This window comes from Ascaphus truei, chromosome 1 (assembly GCF_040206685.1).
Source record: "Ascaphus truei isolate aAscTru1 chromosome 1, aAscTru1.hap1, whole genome shotgun sequence".
NCBI lineage: Eukaryota > Metazoa > Chordata > Amphibia > Anura > Ascaphidae > Ascaphus > Ascaphus truei.
Window position 1 is genome coordinate 150080428 of NC_134483.1, and position 16839 is coordinate 150097266.

Consider the following 16839-nt stretch of genomic DNA (forward strand, 5'->3'; position numbering starts at 1 on the left):
CTGTCTGCTGTGCGTTGCACACATATTTGCTTTTGCATATCTCTGGATCTGGACATGGCTGCACGCTAAGGAAAACTGGGGACAACAGTGAGTACACATTATTTACCTAAGGGCCATCCCAATGAGGAGGGGAGGAGTATAGTTATGCTCAACCCCTACCTTAAGGGTGATATAGAGCCCCTCATATAGGTTCAAGTCTGATTGAAACTACTGTTTTATTGCTAATAGCTCCCAGCATTGTCACCCTTTTTTACTATTGGATTATAACTATGGAGATAGGACCAGGCACTTGAGCACCACCTATTTTCTATATAAACATTTTAGCATAAACTACTCTTTGACCATCAGGTCATGGAGTGCCTTAAATGTTGTCACCTCACACCTGGTGATCCATCTTTTAGCCTTGTGCTCTAGCCGGGACATGAACTCAAGGTTGTGTCCTGGGGCCCTTTGTTCAGGGCTCTGAACTGGGTCCGGTAGGTCTCCAGGGCAATGGCATACCGTGCAAGGAGAACCTGCTGCACCACTGGGTAGTCCCTTGAAGCCTCCTTGTCCATCTCATAATGTGCCACGGCTGCTTTGCCGCGTAGCTGAGGGACCAGGTATTTCGCCCAGTCTTCCTAGTTTTCAAAGGGCCACAGATATCCATCTATATCCTCTGTGTCCTTGCTGAATGTTGCGAAGCTGCCATATTTGAGTCGGGGTGCCTGACTGGCTCGGGACCTCAACTTCCAGAGGACCATGTTGAAGCATTCAGGTCCAGGTGCTGGCTACGTGCCCAGGCCCTGATTAGTGGGTAGAAATGCAACATACAAAGAGTAACATACAAATGGTTACTTGGAAAGGTCGCAGACAATCTTTTCAACTTTCCAACTGAAACACACTTAATCCCTGGTCCCTGAACTGGTGGAACCAGGCAAGATACAGACATAATACATATATAATATAATATAATACACTGTGTTATTGACAGGTAGGGGTAATGGCAGGCTTGACCTGTATTAACAACAGCAATATTTACCCCTACCATCACAGGGGTTCCTTACAATGCATCTGATCTCAGGCACGCTATTAGAAAGGGTTGAGGTTCCTTACAATGCATCTGATCTCAGATGCGCTATAAGAGAGGGTTGAGGTTCCTTACAATGCATCTGATCTCAGGCACGCTATTAGAGAGGGTTGAGGTTCCTTACAATGCATCTGATCTCAGTCACGCTATTAGAGAGGGTTGGGGTTCCTTACAATGCATCTGATCTCAGTCACGCTATTAGAGAGGGTTGGGGTTCCTTACAATGCATCTGATCTCAGGCGCACTATTAGAGAGGGTTGAGGTTCCTTACAATGCATCTGATCTCAGGCGCACTATTAGAGAGGGTTGAGGTTCCTTACAATGCATCTGATCTCAGGCGCGCTATAAGAGAGGGTTGGGTTCCTTACAATGTGTCTGATCTCAGATGTGCTATTAGAAAGGGTTGAGGTTCCTTACAATGCATCTGATCTCAGGCGCTCTATAAGAGAGGGTTGGGGTTCCTTACAATGTGTCTGATCTCAGATGTGCTATTAGAAAGGGTTGAGGTTCCTTACAATGCATCTGATCTCAGAAATGCTATTAGAGAGGGTTGGACTTACGCAGTATTTCACAATATAATTATAGGTTCCTTAACCAAATGAAAGCTGGACACTGCTGTAGGTGGTGTCAACCTCTATGTGGTAGGGAAAAAAATCATCAAATATACTTTAAGAAACATGACTTGCAACTTTCTTACATTTGACAACAATGCAAACCAAGGTTCACATTATTTTAGCAATACAGTACATCATTTATCGAATATAAGACGCTCAATGCGCGGTCCTATTAGCTTTGTGGGAAGAAATCTGGTTCCGATGTATTTTTACAGCTATGGACTTTGGTGACATAGATATACTAAAATAATAATAAGTAATCATTTATATTACATTGCAGACTTTTAAAACAAGAGTTGACTAGACACAGCCACTTAATTACAATACAATTAACACTTCATTGGGATTATTACAATGTACAAAGTGGTGCTGAATGATTATAGTTAATATATAGTTGACTATATCCTTGTTTATGAGAGTTAGCTAAGTAATAAAACCATTTTTTATTAATTCATTTGTAAACAATTGTGTAGCTTAAACTATGAAATTAAACATTTGAAATTAATTGTTTGTAAAAACCACTAATATTTTAATCCTTTTGGTATTGTTGGTCAACATTTCAAAGTTGTAGCAGAACATACCAGGATAGTGATAAACATAGGAGAAGAACCAATATTCACTTATTTTTAAATGTTTATAAAATGTTAACTTTTATATACTCTTCTCAGTGCATGTCTTTTTAAGGCAGAGTAGTATGATATTTGTTGAGCAATCCTAGTCCCAGTCATAGAAATGTCATTGAATCATCTTTTCCCCCCACCATTCCATACAGATTCTAAGAGAAATTGCACACTTTGAATCTTCTTTATTTTATAGACGCTTATTTTTGCAAGATTCTGGACATCTGTGAAGCACCAATTTGCTGCAAAACAATACTACTATGTAGTGAACGTAATTGCCCCATCAACGCTACACTCTGTGTCAAAGTTGGGCCGTTATTAAACTCGAGATTTGAAGCAGCGTCATTCAAACAAATGTTGACGTGAGCAAAATGATGTGCTGCCCGATATCACTTTAGATGTTTTTTTTTTTTTTTACAACGATATGTTAACAGGTGCAAGAACGTTGGCTACATCTGTATATCTCATTAATCTGATATCAATGTGCTTCATACATAGGGCCTCATGCAGAGAGCAGCGAATTTAAAAATTGGCGAGTTTAATAAAAAGTAGCTTTTTTGGAGAGTTTTATTCTCCATATGCAGAAATGTGCGAATTCTGCAATGTTTGGCATTAATGCGTGTGGCGAGTTTGAATTGGAGAGATGCGTGCTCCAGAAATGTGTTAAAAAAAAATCGCGCATTTTTTTTCCACTTTCCTATAGGCGGCGAGCTCCATCTACTTGCCAACTTTTCTTGGCGAGGCAAATAGTAGAAAATCGCGCCATTTTCTTGGCGCGAACAGCCGCTAGATGCCGTTCGCGCCTCTCTGAATTAGGATATTTTGAAAACTGGCGAGATGTAGGTTCTCGCCAGCCGCGCGGCGAGATTTTGAAATAGAAAAAAAAAATGGCGCGTTTTCCGTAACTCGCCATTTTCGGCAGTTTTCTGCGTGAATTTCCCCCAAAAATGGCGAGATTTGAAATAGCGCTGCTCTCTGCATGAGGCCCATAATCCTTTAAATTGCTTAATTTGTGCATCTGTCTCTTGTGACACTGTATAACCCAAAAGATGAAGACAATCCAGGATTCTCAATACAAAAATAAACTATTTATTAGTTAAAAATCATCAATGTTTTGGTCCAATCTAGGACCTTTGACACTGAACAACATTGCTCCCCAATGATTCCTTAAAATCCTATCTTGTGCAATTTAAGAGTAAAGACACAGTTGCGGCCTCGTGGAAGAAGGTTTGCCCCCCCTCTAAGGGAATGATTAAAAAAAGAATTAACGAGGTGATGCAGATGGAGAAGCTCACTGCCTTTCTAAAACAGAGATCTAACCCATTTTATGAGATATGGGAACCTTGGTTAACGCTACAGGACAATACTATCCTCCAACACGCTAACATCCCAAACTAATGACAGACTACTGTCACGGGTAAAGTCAAAAACAACAAGCTGAGGGCCGATCGCCGGGGGCAAAAGTCCACCAACCTCACACCCCTCCCCCTCCCCCCCCCTCTTTCCCTCTCCTCTTCCTTACTAGCTGTAGTCTCCCCCTCCTTGGGAGACCCCATTTTCTGGGCATTTCAATATGCCCACCTCCCAGAAAAGTTAGAAAATGTTGTATTGCATTGGGTAGTAAAATAACCACATGTATGTCTGTATTCATGTAATTACCCAATAAAAAAAATTTGAAAAAAAAAAAAAAAAAAAGAGTAAAGACACCTCATTGCTCCAATCTCTTGTAATACAGAACGTGTACAAGAGCTAAACAGAGTGATATCAGGCCATATTTAAAGTATCCCATTTTAAGTAGCATGCAGTGCTGGATTTTAAAAGGGAGGATCTCTTACCCTAACAGGTCATCTTCTTCTTCTCTTCTCAGGCAAATCCCATATTTGTATCCTGTCTCTAATTCACCCCTTGATGTGCATATTTTAGTAAATGCATCTTGTAACAATCCTAGGTAAATCCCTTATTTGTATCCTGTCTCCAATTCACCACTTGACCCCTTATATTCAGCTTTAACACTTAGGTAGGAAAACACCCTGTTTAGAAAAAACATCTGTTTTAATGTGCCTCACATGTACTAATTAAGGTGGCTGGCTTGAACTAGATTCAGTCAGGTGACATTTTAGAGCTATATAACTAAAACCACAGCGGCCGTATGCTGTCTTGCAGCTCGATTTTAAAGCAGGCCATATTTAAAGTAGTCCCTTTTAAGTAGCATGCAGTGCTGGAGTTTAAAAGGGACGCAAAAGGAGTGAACAAGTGGACAACACCTACTGGCCCTGATTCCTGAGTTTGATCTACGCTGGAAAGGAGGATCTTACCTATCCCAGACTGCACATCTCAGCACTTTACTATTGCTGTGATGCCACCTTTGCTATTTATATTTACTATGGCCTCACTTCTTTTCAAATTATGCACGTCTTTCTACCAGCCTCATGTCTCCAACTCTATTCATATATCTCCATCTCTCCTTTCTTCGCCAATTCTCAGTTCATATTAACTACAGTACTTTCTTACCTGCGCCCTCGGTCACTACACAGCTATACCCCCTGCACTAAAACACACCCCTACAAATCCTCCTCATATATTCTCTTTCTACCCATGCTTCTCCTCCATGCTTCTGGGGATATCTCTCCCAATCCTAGTCCCTGCCTTATTCCTAAGTGCTCTCGTCCTCGCCTGCCAAATGCAACCTCTACTCCTCCTGGTGTCAACCCCTCCAACCTCATACCCATCCCCTGCCACCCTCCCTCCTCTCTCCCTTTCTCCTGTGCCCTTTGGAATGCTCGCTCCCTTTCTAACAAGTTCCTCTCTGTGCATGACTTCTTTCTCACTCACTCTCTGCTCCTATTTGCTATAACTGAGACCTGGCTCACTCAGTCTGACTCTGCTCTGGAAGATGCCCTCTCTTATGGTGGCCTTTCTTTCTCCCACACTCCGCGCCCTGATGGCAGGGGTGGAGGCGTGGGGCTCTCTTTCCTATCTTGCTTTTCCCTCCTTTGAGGCACACACTGTCCAGATCTTCTCTCCTCTCCCTGTCCACATGGCGGTCATCTATCGCCCTCCTACCTCTACCCATCCCCCTTCTGCCTTTCTCTCTCACTTTGAATACTGGCTCTCTTTCTTTTTCTCCTCAGACTCCCCTGTTCTTCTCCTTGGAGATTTTAACTGCCACACTGATGACCCCTCTCTCCCTTGGGCTTCCCGCTTTCTCTCTCAAACCTCTTCTTTTGGCCTTCAACAGTGGACTGCAGCCAGCACCCAAAAGGATGACCACTACCTAGACCTGGTTTTCACTAAAAACTTTCCTCTCTCTGATTTCTCCATTTCCCCCTTTCCTCTCTCTGACCATCACCTGATCTCATTTTCTCTCTCTCACTTCTCCCCTTCTCCTCCTCCAACTCCATATCCATCTTGTTTCTGCAGAAACCTGTACTCTATTAACCTACCAGCCTTTTATTCCCCTTTACGCTCCTCCCTCTCTCTCAGTTCTGCTCCAGACCCTGACAACCTGGTCAGGAACTACAACTCTGCCTTATCCTCCTCTCTTGATGTACATGCCCCGCTTTCTCTCTGCCATCCTCGCCCTTCTAACCCTAGACCCTGGCTAAATTTCCACACGCGCATGCTGCGTTCCTTCACTCGTTCCCCTGAATGCCTCTGGAGGAAGTCTCACAATCTTGCAGACTTCCTTCACTACAAATGTATGCTATCCAGTTTCAACTCTGCCCTCTGTCAGGCTGAACAAACCTACATGTATAGCGCTGCTAGTTTTACATAGCGCTTTACAGAGACATTTTGCAGGCACAGGTCCCTGCCCTGTGGAGCTTACAATCTATGTTTTTGGTGCTTGAGGCACAGGGAAATAAAGTGACTTGCCCAAGGTCACAAGGAGCCGACACCGGGAATTGAACCAGGTTCCCCTGCTTCAAACTCAGGGTCAGTCAGCGTCTTTACTCACTGAGACACTCCTTCTCCTAACACCTCCTTCTCCTCTATAGATCTCTCTGTGGGGGTACCCCATGGCTCTGTCCTGGAACCTCTTCTCTTTTCTCTGTACACACTTTCTCTAGGTGACCTAATCACATCTCTTGGGTTTAAATATCACCTCTATGCTGACGACACTCAAATTTACTTTTCAACCCCTGACCTTACACCTGCTGTACAGACTAAAGTTTCTGAATGTCTCTCTGCGATATCATCCTGGATGGCCCTCCGCCGACTTAAACTTAACATGGCAAAAATAGAGCGCCTCACACTTCCTCCCAAACCTGTCCCTACTGCCTCCTTCCACATTACTGTTGGAAGTACTATCATTCACCCTGTAGCACGATGCCTAGGGGTCACACTCGACTCCTCTCTCACATTCTCCTCTCACATTCAAAACGTCTCTAAAACCTGTCGCTTTTTCCTCCGCAATATTACAAAGATACGTCCTTTCCTCTGTTGCTCAACTGCTAAAACTTTGACTCAGGCCCTCATTCTCTCCTGTTGATTACTGTAACCACCTGCTGTTCGGCCTTCCTGCCTCTCACCTGTCTCCCCTACAATCTATCCTAAACGCTGCTGCCAGAATCACTCTACTCTTTCCTAAATCTGTCTCAGTGTCTCCTGTGCTGAAATTACTCTCCTGGCTTCCTATCAAATCCTGCATCTCGCACTCAATTCTCCTCCTCACTTTTAAAGCTTTACACTCTTCTGCCCCTCCTTAGATCTCAGCCCTAATTTCTCGTTATGCACCATTCCAACTCTTGCGTTCTGCTCAGGGATGTCTTCTCTCTTGATATCTAAAGCCCTCTCCCGCCTTAAAGTTTTCTCACTGACTGCCCCACACCTCTGGAATGCCCTTCCCCTCAATACCCCACTAGCACCCACTCTATCCACCTTTAAGACCCACCTTAGAACACATTTGCTTAAAGAAGCATTTGAGTAGCACCGTGGTTAATACTATACACATGATACATAAAGCTTGGCCCCCTGCAGACGCACTTACCAAAAAGCCCTCCTACTGTCTCTGTACGTTCTTCCTACCTACCAATTAGATTGTAAGCTCTTCGGAGCAGGGACTCTTCTTCCGTTATGTTACTTTTATTTCTGAAGCACTTATTCCCATGATCTGTTATTTGTATTATTTGTTATTGATATGATTGTCACATGTATTACTACTGTGAAGCGCTATGTACTTTAATGGCGCTATATAAATAAAGACATACATATATACATACCATTTTATAGGGAGATTTGCTGTTACCCAACGTCTTTCTCACCTAACAACACTCTGAAAACGGCAAACGAAGAATATATAAAACACCTTTTCTGGTGCAAATATTTAAGTCAGAGTTTAAAGCCACTCCAAGTCCTGCAGCATGTATGGAAAGGATAAAAAAAGAACGCATAAAGATACAAAATTGGATACATCCCATTACAAAAAGTGCATCATGTAACTTCTCTGTAACTTCTTAGATCTGAAGTTGCTGTACACAGGTAACAATTGGAAAAAATTAGATGTTTACCAGTTTTTTCTCCCAAATTATCTTATTTTTACATCGTCTTCTTTATACCATGGCACTAAGAAATTTGACATAATACTGTAACAGAGAATGGCTATATATCAACTATAAGCATGATCATTAGCAGCTACTAGAACAGCAGTATAATTATTAATAAGCCCAATGTTAGACTGTTAAAATAAGGGACAATTATTCCACTAATACAAGTCAAAGTGATATTTATTATTTCATTACTAATACATGATGATTGCATTTCACTCATGTGCAGAGCCACTTAGAATTAAAAGACAAAATGACAGCGATATACTAAATAGGCTAAATCCTGGTGATTAATGCTTTCTTAAAAATCCAACAAGTATACCTAATTAGTTTTTTTTTAATTGTCTTGCAAATGTATGTAAGAAATGTAAACTGAAACTTGGGAGTTGCCTTAGTTCCCTTCCCTTCTATGTTTGTCCTATTGCATGTTAAGAGGAAAAACAAACGTGATAAACAGCATCTTATTTCCTCATAGTCACTACTCTAAGGCGTATATTTACCAACCTTCCATAATGATATAACTATGGTAGAGAAATGTTTGTAGTAATTTTTACTGCCGTGTTTAACGCTTCACATAACACATCGATAACTCGCATTTGATCACAGCTAGTATCACTAATTAGCATGCAAATATAAGTATGCCCTTCCTGATTACATATGTAAGAACTTAAACGTAACGACAGCGTCGCAAAAACAAGCATGTCAATAAAGAATTAATTGTAGATTTTCTATTCACATACATTACCGTCTACTAAGCACTGAAACCTGGCAATATCGGGATGTCACCCAAAACAAATCGCCAATTTGTATCACCTACTCCAGGCTAACGTCAGGCCGATTATGCCGATGTACAGTATGTAATAGGCACTATAGACATAGGCACGATAAGACTGGCCAACCTAGAATGGATGATACAAATATATAATATTAACAATGTGCTACTGATTCATATTTTAACTCGTTAGCAACCCAACTTGCCAGCTAGTCATGCTCAACCCATAACTAGTTGTCTACTCAGGCTACTAATGGCGTAAAATGTGCACATATGGATATAATGCTTTTTGTGTTTTATTTTTAGTGTCTTTATTTATGTTAATCCTTTTGCTGCCTGAAGACAATATATCACAATTGTTTACATGAGTTAAAATATGAATCAGTAGCACATTGTTAATATTATATATTTGTATTATCCATTCTAGGTTGGCCAGTCTTATCGTGCCTATGTCTATAGTGCCTATTACATACTGTACCATTGCTAGCCTCAGACATCAAAGAAATTCAATTATTTTCTGCCATAGGGTTTTGTTATAAGGCCTATGACCTTATGGTAGAAAGTGTATTTTCTTCCCCCAACCCACACACAATTGCATCGCTGGTGCTGATTAACGCGATTGCTATGGGTTAACACTTATTTGTATCGCTTTTTTGTTTATGCAAATGAGATTGAATATCGCAACCCACTTCTGATTCCGTCATTCTTAGTAAATATGGCGGAGAAACACAAACACAAAACACACAACCCCAGCAAGCTCTTTTTGGGAACGTCTGAGCCCCCACAAAATATATATATGTATGTGTGTCAACAAGGAGTGCTATTGAGCGTGGCATATGTATACAACAGACGACAGAGAAGCCCAATACTACATCCAACATGACAGAAATACACAGTAAAATACTTATATATTCTCTTGAAAAAGGGTCATTTAGTTTAACCCTTTGGCCAAAGCGTTGTAAGCTTGCGAGCCACGACAAGGCAGACACCCGTTCGGAAGTCCTAACACTACCAGATAAACTACTAATATACCTCTTTTAGGATTAAAAGCTTGCTGGGGTTTTGTGTTTTGTTAACCTATTCTAAGCTGTTTCAGCTGTTTGCAGGTTAGTGGCTCCTCCTTCCCAGGTTTTAAGCCCGCCCCTCCCCACTTCCCAAGTTAGTAGGTCCTTTCATTTCATATAGATCCAATGTGGTCTTTCTCCCTCCTAATAGAGGTAAATGAGAATTTTAATCCTAATAGAGGTATATTAGTATTTTATCTGGTAGTGTTAGGACTTGCGAACGGGTGTCTGCCTTGTCGTGGCTCGCAAGCTTACAATGCTTTGGCCAAAGGGTTAAACTTAATGACCCTTTTTGAAGAGAATATATAAGTATTTTACTGTGTATTTCTGTAATGTTGGATGTAGCATTGGGCTTCTCTGTCGTCTGTTGTATACATATGGCGGAGTCATGAACAAATATCACTGCAATCCCAATATTTTAGAAACAACATTTTTAAAGCACCAACATGGAAATATAGTAAATGTAGGCTTAAGTGAAAAGTATCAGACTTGATTATAAAAATGTTGAAATGAAAAATGATTTTAAATACTTACACTGGTCTATTTAAAAAATAAATAAACCAATACTTATTTGGTTTCTTGGAAAATAAAAGTTTTTATAGTCACCAAATTATGTGTAACTCAAATCTTACCTGATACGTATTGCCCACGTTTATCTAGTTGGCTAATTATGACATCATATTTACCTCAATCAAACCAACAGCGAAGAAAAATGTGTATTAACAATTCACAAACAGATACAAGAGTTCATAACCTTTCATAGCATCAAACATATTACACCAAGATTGCAAAAATCCTCTAAAGCATTTGTAATGGAGACTCTACAATTTAAAAATACCGTTGTGTATAATATTTCACGGCATCAATCATCTACTTTTACTTCCATTAATATGAACGTACATAAAAATGTTCTTAGCAAAAATATTCACTGTGTGAACAAAGGGAACTAATACATCTCCATGTGCATTAGCTTACCTAACCTACATTTGGTAATAAAAACTAGATCCTTTTTATTATTACAAGAGTGCAAGAAAATAATGGTGAGCACAAAAATATGTTGAAAGTAAAAAAAAAAATGTTGAACAGACCAAATTGAATACTAGTTGCATCAGACTTTATATGCCTGGCAGCTTTCTTAAGTCATGCTGTCAAATTTAATACATGACATCGTTTCTAAACATGTGTACAAAAGTTCATCTGTCTGCTATGCACAACCTAAAACTTGTGATGTTACTTAAGTTCATCAGACAGTTAAGAATGTAATATTTTGATCATTGATTGAATGGCCCCTAATTTGTATATTTAAAAATACTTTCAGAATGTAAACATTTAACGTATTCACACACAAACCACATAATCAAAATGTATACATACAGTAAGTACTGTATGTTCTTATTTTGCCAGCTGTTATAGCTACATTACTTTTTGGTTCTGAGCTTTTATCAGTGGAAGGATGACAAAAACAATGGAACGTTCAGCTGTGGACATTCTGTTAGCTAATAGTAATACAACTACATGAAACAGAGAAGTTCCAGTGTATAATTAGGCCTCGGCCAGGGTGGCGCTGAGCGGGCAGGCGCGCTCACGCTGGTCGCTATGAAACACATTGAGGCAATGTGTGTGGCCAGCGTGAGCAAGCGCCCGCTCGGCGCTTAGCTGCTTGCAGAGCAAGAAAATTTGAATTTGTCGTCCACAAGCGCGTCACGTGAGCGGTTCGACCAATGGGGGCGAACCTGCTCCGTGACGTCATGGCCTCGCCCCTCCCGAATCGCGCCCTCGCGTGCTCACCTAGCCGGGCCACAAATCTCCCGCCCGAGCAGGGAGCGTGACGTCACCGCGCATGAGCGCCAGTGCACTCGCCCCCTGCCTGGCCACAGCCTTCGATTGCACAATGCAGGGCTGGGGTTTCATTTTTGCTCATTGGCACAGGTCTCAAGGAAAACCCCTGATGGTTAAACTCAACTCAACCGTTCTTGAGATTTGAAACGTAGGAGACGATTGTGTATAAGGTGATATGGTAGACACTGGAAATGTGTGAATGTCTTTAGATTTACCTCGGGAATTTTTTCGCGATTTTTCCTATTCCTCCGAATGTCGTCAATTTTGGCGGAATTCCAACAGCAATGTCGCTATTTTTGCCAGAATTGAGAGAAAATTGTAGCATGTAAACCAGTCACATGATCTTGCACCTTGACTTTGAATGCTTTGTGAATTTGTCTCCGACGCTTGCTGCTGTTCACAAAAGTTCCCATTGTTTAGCATTTCAACAGACAGATCGATCGATCTAGATTGCTATACAACATGTAAAGGCCCTTATTGGGTACAGTATTCTGTTTTGCTTTCAATAAGCTTTGCCAACAATTCAATGTGCTCTAGATATAGTGATGTTGTTTTTTTTAAATTCTTAAATCTAATATCCCAGACTTCAATGGCACGTGACCGTCCGTGGCATTAGAAATCACAGATAATGGTAAAGCATACAGTATGAGTGCCAGACTGAGAGGGTTAGCATCTACCATACAGTGCATTGGACTGTCAAACGCATTTATGTCACAGAAGCATCTAGTAGTGGAAGGATGCAGGGGTTAACCTACCTAACCAGACTTTCGGGATCATTTAGTCCAGGGGGGAGGGGGGGGGGTGACAACCAACTCCAGTCCTCAAGGGGTATCAACAGAACAGGTTTTCAGGATATCCCTGCTTCAGCACAGGTGGCTCAGTTATTATGACTGAGCCACTGATTGAACCACCTGTGCTTTAGCAGGGATATCCTGAAAACCTAACCTGTTGGTGGTCATTGAAGACTGGAGTTGGCCAGCCCTGGCTTAGCCAGTTTGAAACACAGGACACTAGCAAACTTTATGGCCTAAGAAATATTCACATTTTACCACCAAAATATTCAACATATGAGATTTATGTTTGTTTTGTGGTTAAGTTTAGCAAATAAAAAAACTTCCAACTTGTAATAATTGTGAATAGAAATATGCTCATGTGTGTGTGTGTGTATATATATATATATATATATATATATATATATATACATATATATATATATATATATATATATATATATATATATATATATATACAGTGTTCGACAAACCTATACATTTGCTCGCCCCGGGCGAGTGGATTTAACCCCCGGGCGAGTAAATATTGGCCCAAGCAGCACACGTTTGGTACTAGGTGGCGAGTAGATTTTTTAGTGTGGCGAGTAGATTTTTTGGTGATTTGTCAACCACTGTATATATATATATATATATATATATATATATATATATATATAAAATACTGTAGCACTCTCTGTAGGGTATAAATCAGGTTTTAATACATCAAACAAGCATAAGGGGTCAAATACAGAAAAAAGGAAGCGACGTTTCAGACCTCCTGGTCCTTTATCAAGCTCAGGGAGGTCCAAAATGTCGCTTAATTTTCTGTATTTGACCCCTTATGCCTGCTTGATGGATTAAAACCTGATTTATACCCTACAGAGAGTGCTACAGTAGTTTGTATTTTTATATTGTCCATTTTCACGACTGGATGGTGATCCCAGCTGCTCTGCAGCACCCTGTCTGCAAAGATAAGTAACTTTATATATTTTTGATATACCTGTTTGAGTGCATTGAACTTCTGGTTTTATATATATATATAAAACCAGAAGTTCAATGCACTCAAACAGGTATATCAAAAATATATAAAGTTACTTATCTTTGCAGACAGGGTGCTGCAGAGCAGCTGGGATCACCATCCAGTCGTGAAAATGAACAATATATATATATATATATCGGTTGCAATGCCTCTCGTCTACAATACAGACTTTGTTTTGGATTTAACCCTCAGTGTGCTGTCACTTATTATCGGACATCCTTCTGGTAATTATTATCTCTACATTATTTTTATGGGATAAGCATCTGTTTTTTGCTTGAGTTTTGTGTGCCTGCTGCTTTCTTTGTATATATAATATATATATATATATATATATATATATATATATACACACACACGAGACACGTGAGCATATCTCTATTGTATACACAGCAACAAGAAATACACAGCACTCTCCAAACAATAATAATTTCTTGAAACATCAGGCAACCAGAGCAACCAACGTTTCGGACCTGCACGGTCCTTCTCAAGCTCTACTAGAGAAAGAGCTTGGGAGCTTGAGAAAGGACCGTGCAGGTCCGAAACGTTCGTTGCTCTGGTGGCATTGGTTGCCTGATGTTTCAAGAAATTATTATTATTATCGTTTGAAAAGTGATGCGGATTTCTTGTTGCTGTATATCTATTGGACAGGTTAGGTGCTTTTTCTGGGTGCACCCGGCATTTTCTTTTCTATAATATATATATATATTAACAAACACAAATAGAGGCCTGTTATATTGAAGACATAAACATGGTTAAAGGGAAATTCTAGGTTTTTGATGAACATGCATCATAAAAACTGAAGGTAGTGTTTTCTAAGATAAATAACACTATCCACGTCTCCCATATCGCTTTCAATGCCATGCCTGAAATGGGGAGCACTAGACGGGGACAGAAGGGGCCAGTGGTTATAATTTTTGGATAGCTCCACAAATATTTTTGAGTCTCGAAGTCTCAGAAAAAGAAGGGTCTTCCTGCGTTGTGCTTATTGCATGTTCATCTTTATGGAGTCTTTAAGCACCTTGAAAGATTTCTGCTTTTTGGGACTTTCCATGTAGCAGCAGAAAGCCAATGCCAAGTTGGTTTTCAAATGAATGCTGTTACTTGTTTGCTTAGAAAAAAGCAACCCTCACATGCCCCCCCCCCCCTTGATCTCTTGCCATTGTTTAGTTGCATCTCTACCTAGATTCACTTTAGTGAAGAAGAAATGTAAGGATGCGGAAACATGCAGTTACTAGGGATCTCTGTTCATATCCTCCAACCTTTCCCAGATCTCTGCCTTTATCTATAGCTGTCAGAAATGATCCATTCCACTAAATAGTCCATACTTAATACACCAGGGTGTGTATTCATGTGCAGCACACACAGCAACAGAGACTGATGTGCCAGACACATTCTGTAAAAAAAAAAAAAGAACTGATTCAATTGGCATCATGTGCTGATTTCAGGGTCCTTTGACCTGTCTGGGTCTCTCAGCAGACTAGACTTCTTGTTGTACACTTATTCTCTCTTTCTCTCTCTGTGCTATTGGTTGTCTGCTCATAAATATGTAGAACAGCTTCTCGCCTCCCCCCCTTCCCTCCTCCCTTTTCTTTGGGCTGGCTACTTCACACTATCACTATGCACTATGTCCCAAGCAAAACCTCTTCCCCCCCCCCTCCCCCTCCCCCTTGTCTATCCCTAGCAGCCACCAGGAGGAAGCGAAGAGCCGAGCTTCCCACGGTTGGTGATGGGGAGGGGGACAGAGCAGAAGGGTACAGTGGGGGAAAGTTGAGACGGGGGTGGGGAGGGGTTATTATTTTTTGCAGGAAGAGGAGAGGCAAAAGTAGTAGAAAGGAGAACATTGTTGTCAACCGCAAAATGTAATTTTGTAGTCAATTGCACGGGGAAATTAACCACAAATTCCCAAAAGTCAGCTTCAAGAGCCCTTTTATAAATATGGGCAATGGGGGCAATAGAGCACTGCAGGATTTTCGTTATCATCAAATAATCAGGCCATGGTCTGTGTAAAGCAACCAAACCCCAGCAGGGGACAATACAAACATTATTGGGCTGATTAAACCATGTCTTAATGAATACATTTTTTAAGTTAAAAAAAAAAAAAAAAAACCATAGGTGAATAAAGTAAATGATATATGCTGTTATAAGTAGCACATGATTTGTCCAGTTGGCTCAAATATGATGTCAGTAACGCTTGGATTTTGCATTTTATGATAGAAAGAAGGGAATGATTGTAGAATAAAAGAGAATCTTGTGGGAAAAGAAAAAAAAAGAGGGTTTTTTTTTTGCATGAAAACGATGAGAATACGTGCAAATCGTTGAGTGGCTGCAGGATAATAAGAAATAAAGTGAGAAAGTGGGGAAGGATGGGAGGGAAAGAAAGAAAGGGGGTTGAACAGGCACTGGGTTGAAGGAAACTATTGCAGAAGGAGAGCAGGAATGCAATATGTGCAGGAGGGGAGTGACTGCGGAAGGAGGCTGACAGTGGGAAGGGTGGAGGGGGAGTGCTTGTAGAAGAAGGTAGGAGGGCTGTGGCAGCTGGGGAAAGGAGGGGGGGGGGGGAGAGGAGGAGAGAAGTTGGGAAGGGTAAAAAATAGGGAGCCGCCGCCTTCCTGTCCAATCAGCAAGAGGTGGAACTCGTCCAAGTGCAGAGCCGTGGTATGAGCTGCCTGATGTGCAGAGCAGAGCCAGACTGACAGGGGGGCCAGAGACACACAGGGGAAAGAGAGGGAAAAAATCCCCTGCCAACAGCACTCACAGACCAGCCCAGCTCCAAAAAAAAAAAAAAACAACGGGATCAGCCTCTCCTGGACCGCGTTCAAGTCAGCCCAGCGCAGCCACCTTCCAGAAGTGCAACTCAGAGAGCAAGCAGGACTGGAAGTGAAGCCAGGCACAGACTCACAGGGCTGCCTGCACTTTGACTTTACCGCCCTGTCTCCTCTGCCAAGATATTCTCTTCCGGTTCTGCTCCTTTTTTTTTTTTTTTTTTTTTATAGGGGAGGGGAAAAAATAATAATAATAATACATGTATTTATAAAAAAAAACAACAACTTAATACTCATTCTATGAACAAACAGACAAACAAATCAAACAATATAGGACTGATATCCACTTCTGGAAATTAGAGAAACAAAGTCCCCTGCCAGAGAATTTAGCTGTCACCTAAAGAAATGTGAAGCAACCGAGCCTGTGCTGTGTACAGATTGCAGGATCCCATTAATTTAATGCAATACAGTGCAATGGTATGTGTGCTTTAGACATTTTTTTACACGTGGTGTTTGTCGTTTATTTCACTTTTTGGTTCGTGGTTGTAGTCGGGGAGGGGGGGGGGGGGGAGGGTTTGCAGATTTTGGTTGATATTAGCAGATCATGATTATCAAGACATGATAGCCCTGGCTAGGAAAAGTCACCGATCGTGGTGTATATAAGGCAAGGTGACCCGGATTTGTGTGTTGGCCCTGATTAGGACATGCAGATAGTAGCCATTGTTAAGTGCATTTTGCAGGTCTTGG

General features: G+C 41.1%; 1 protein-coding gene across 6 annotated transcripts in view; it reads left to right on the forward strand.

Moving 5' to 3' along the window:
- NFIB (nuclear factor I B) overlaps positions 1-16839 on the forward strand; it is a 455016-nt gene that overhangs the window by 167126 nt on the left and 271051 nt on the right. The window contains exon 1 of one of the 6 annotated variants that reach the window (XM_075595974.1): positions 15942-16569. The exons of the other annotated variants lie outside the window; for them this stretch is intronic. Within the exon in view, the coding sequence (XP_075452089.1) occupies positions 16552-16569 (18 nt within the window). The 5' untranslated portion in view covers positions 15942-16551. Of the gene's footprint in view, positions 1-15941; positions 16570-16839 lie in introns of those variants that run through there. 6 annotated transcript variants of the gene reach the window in all.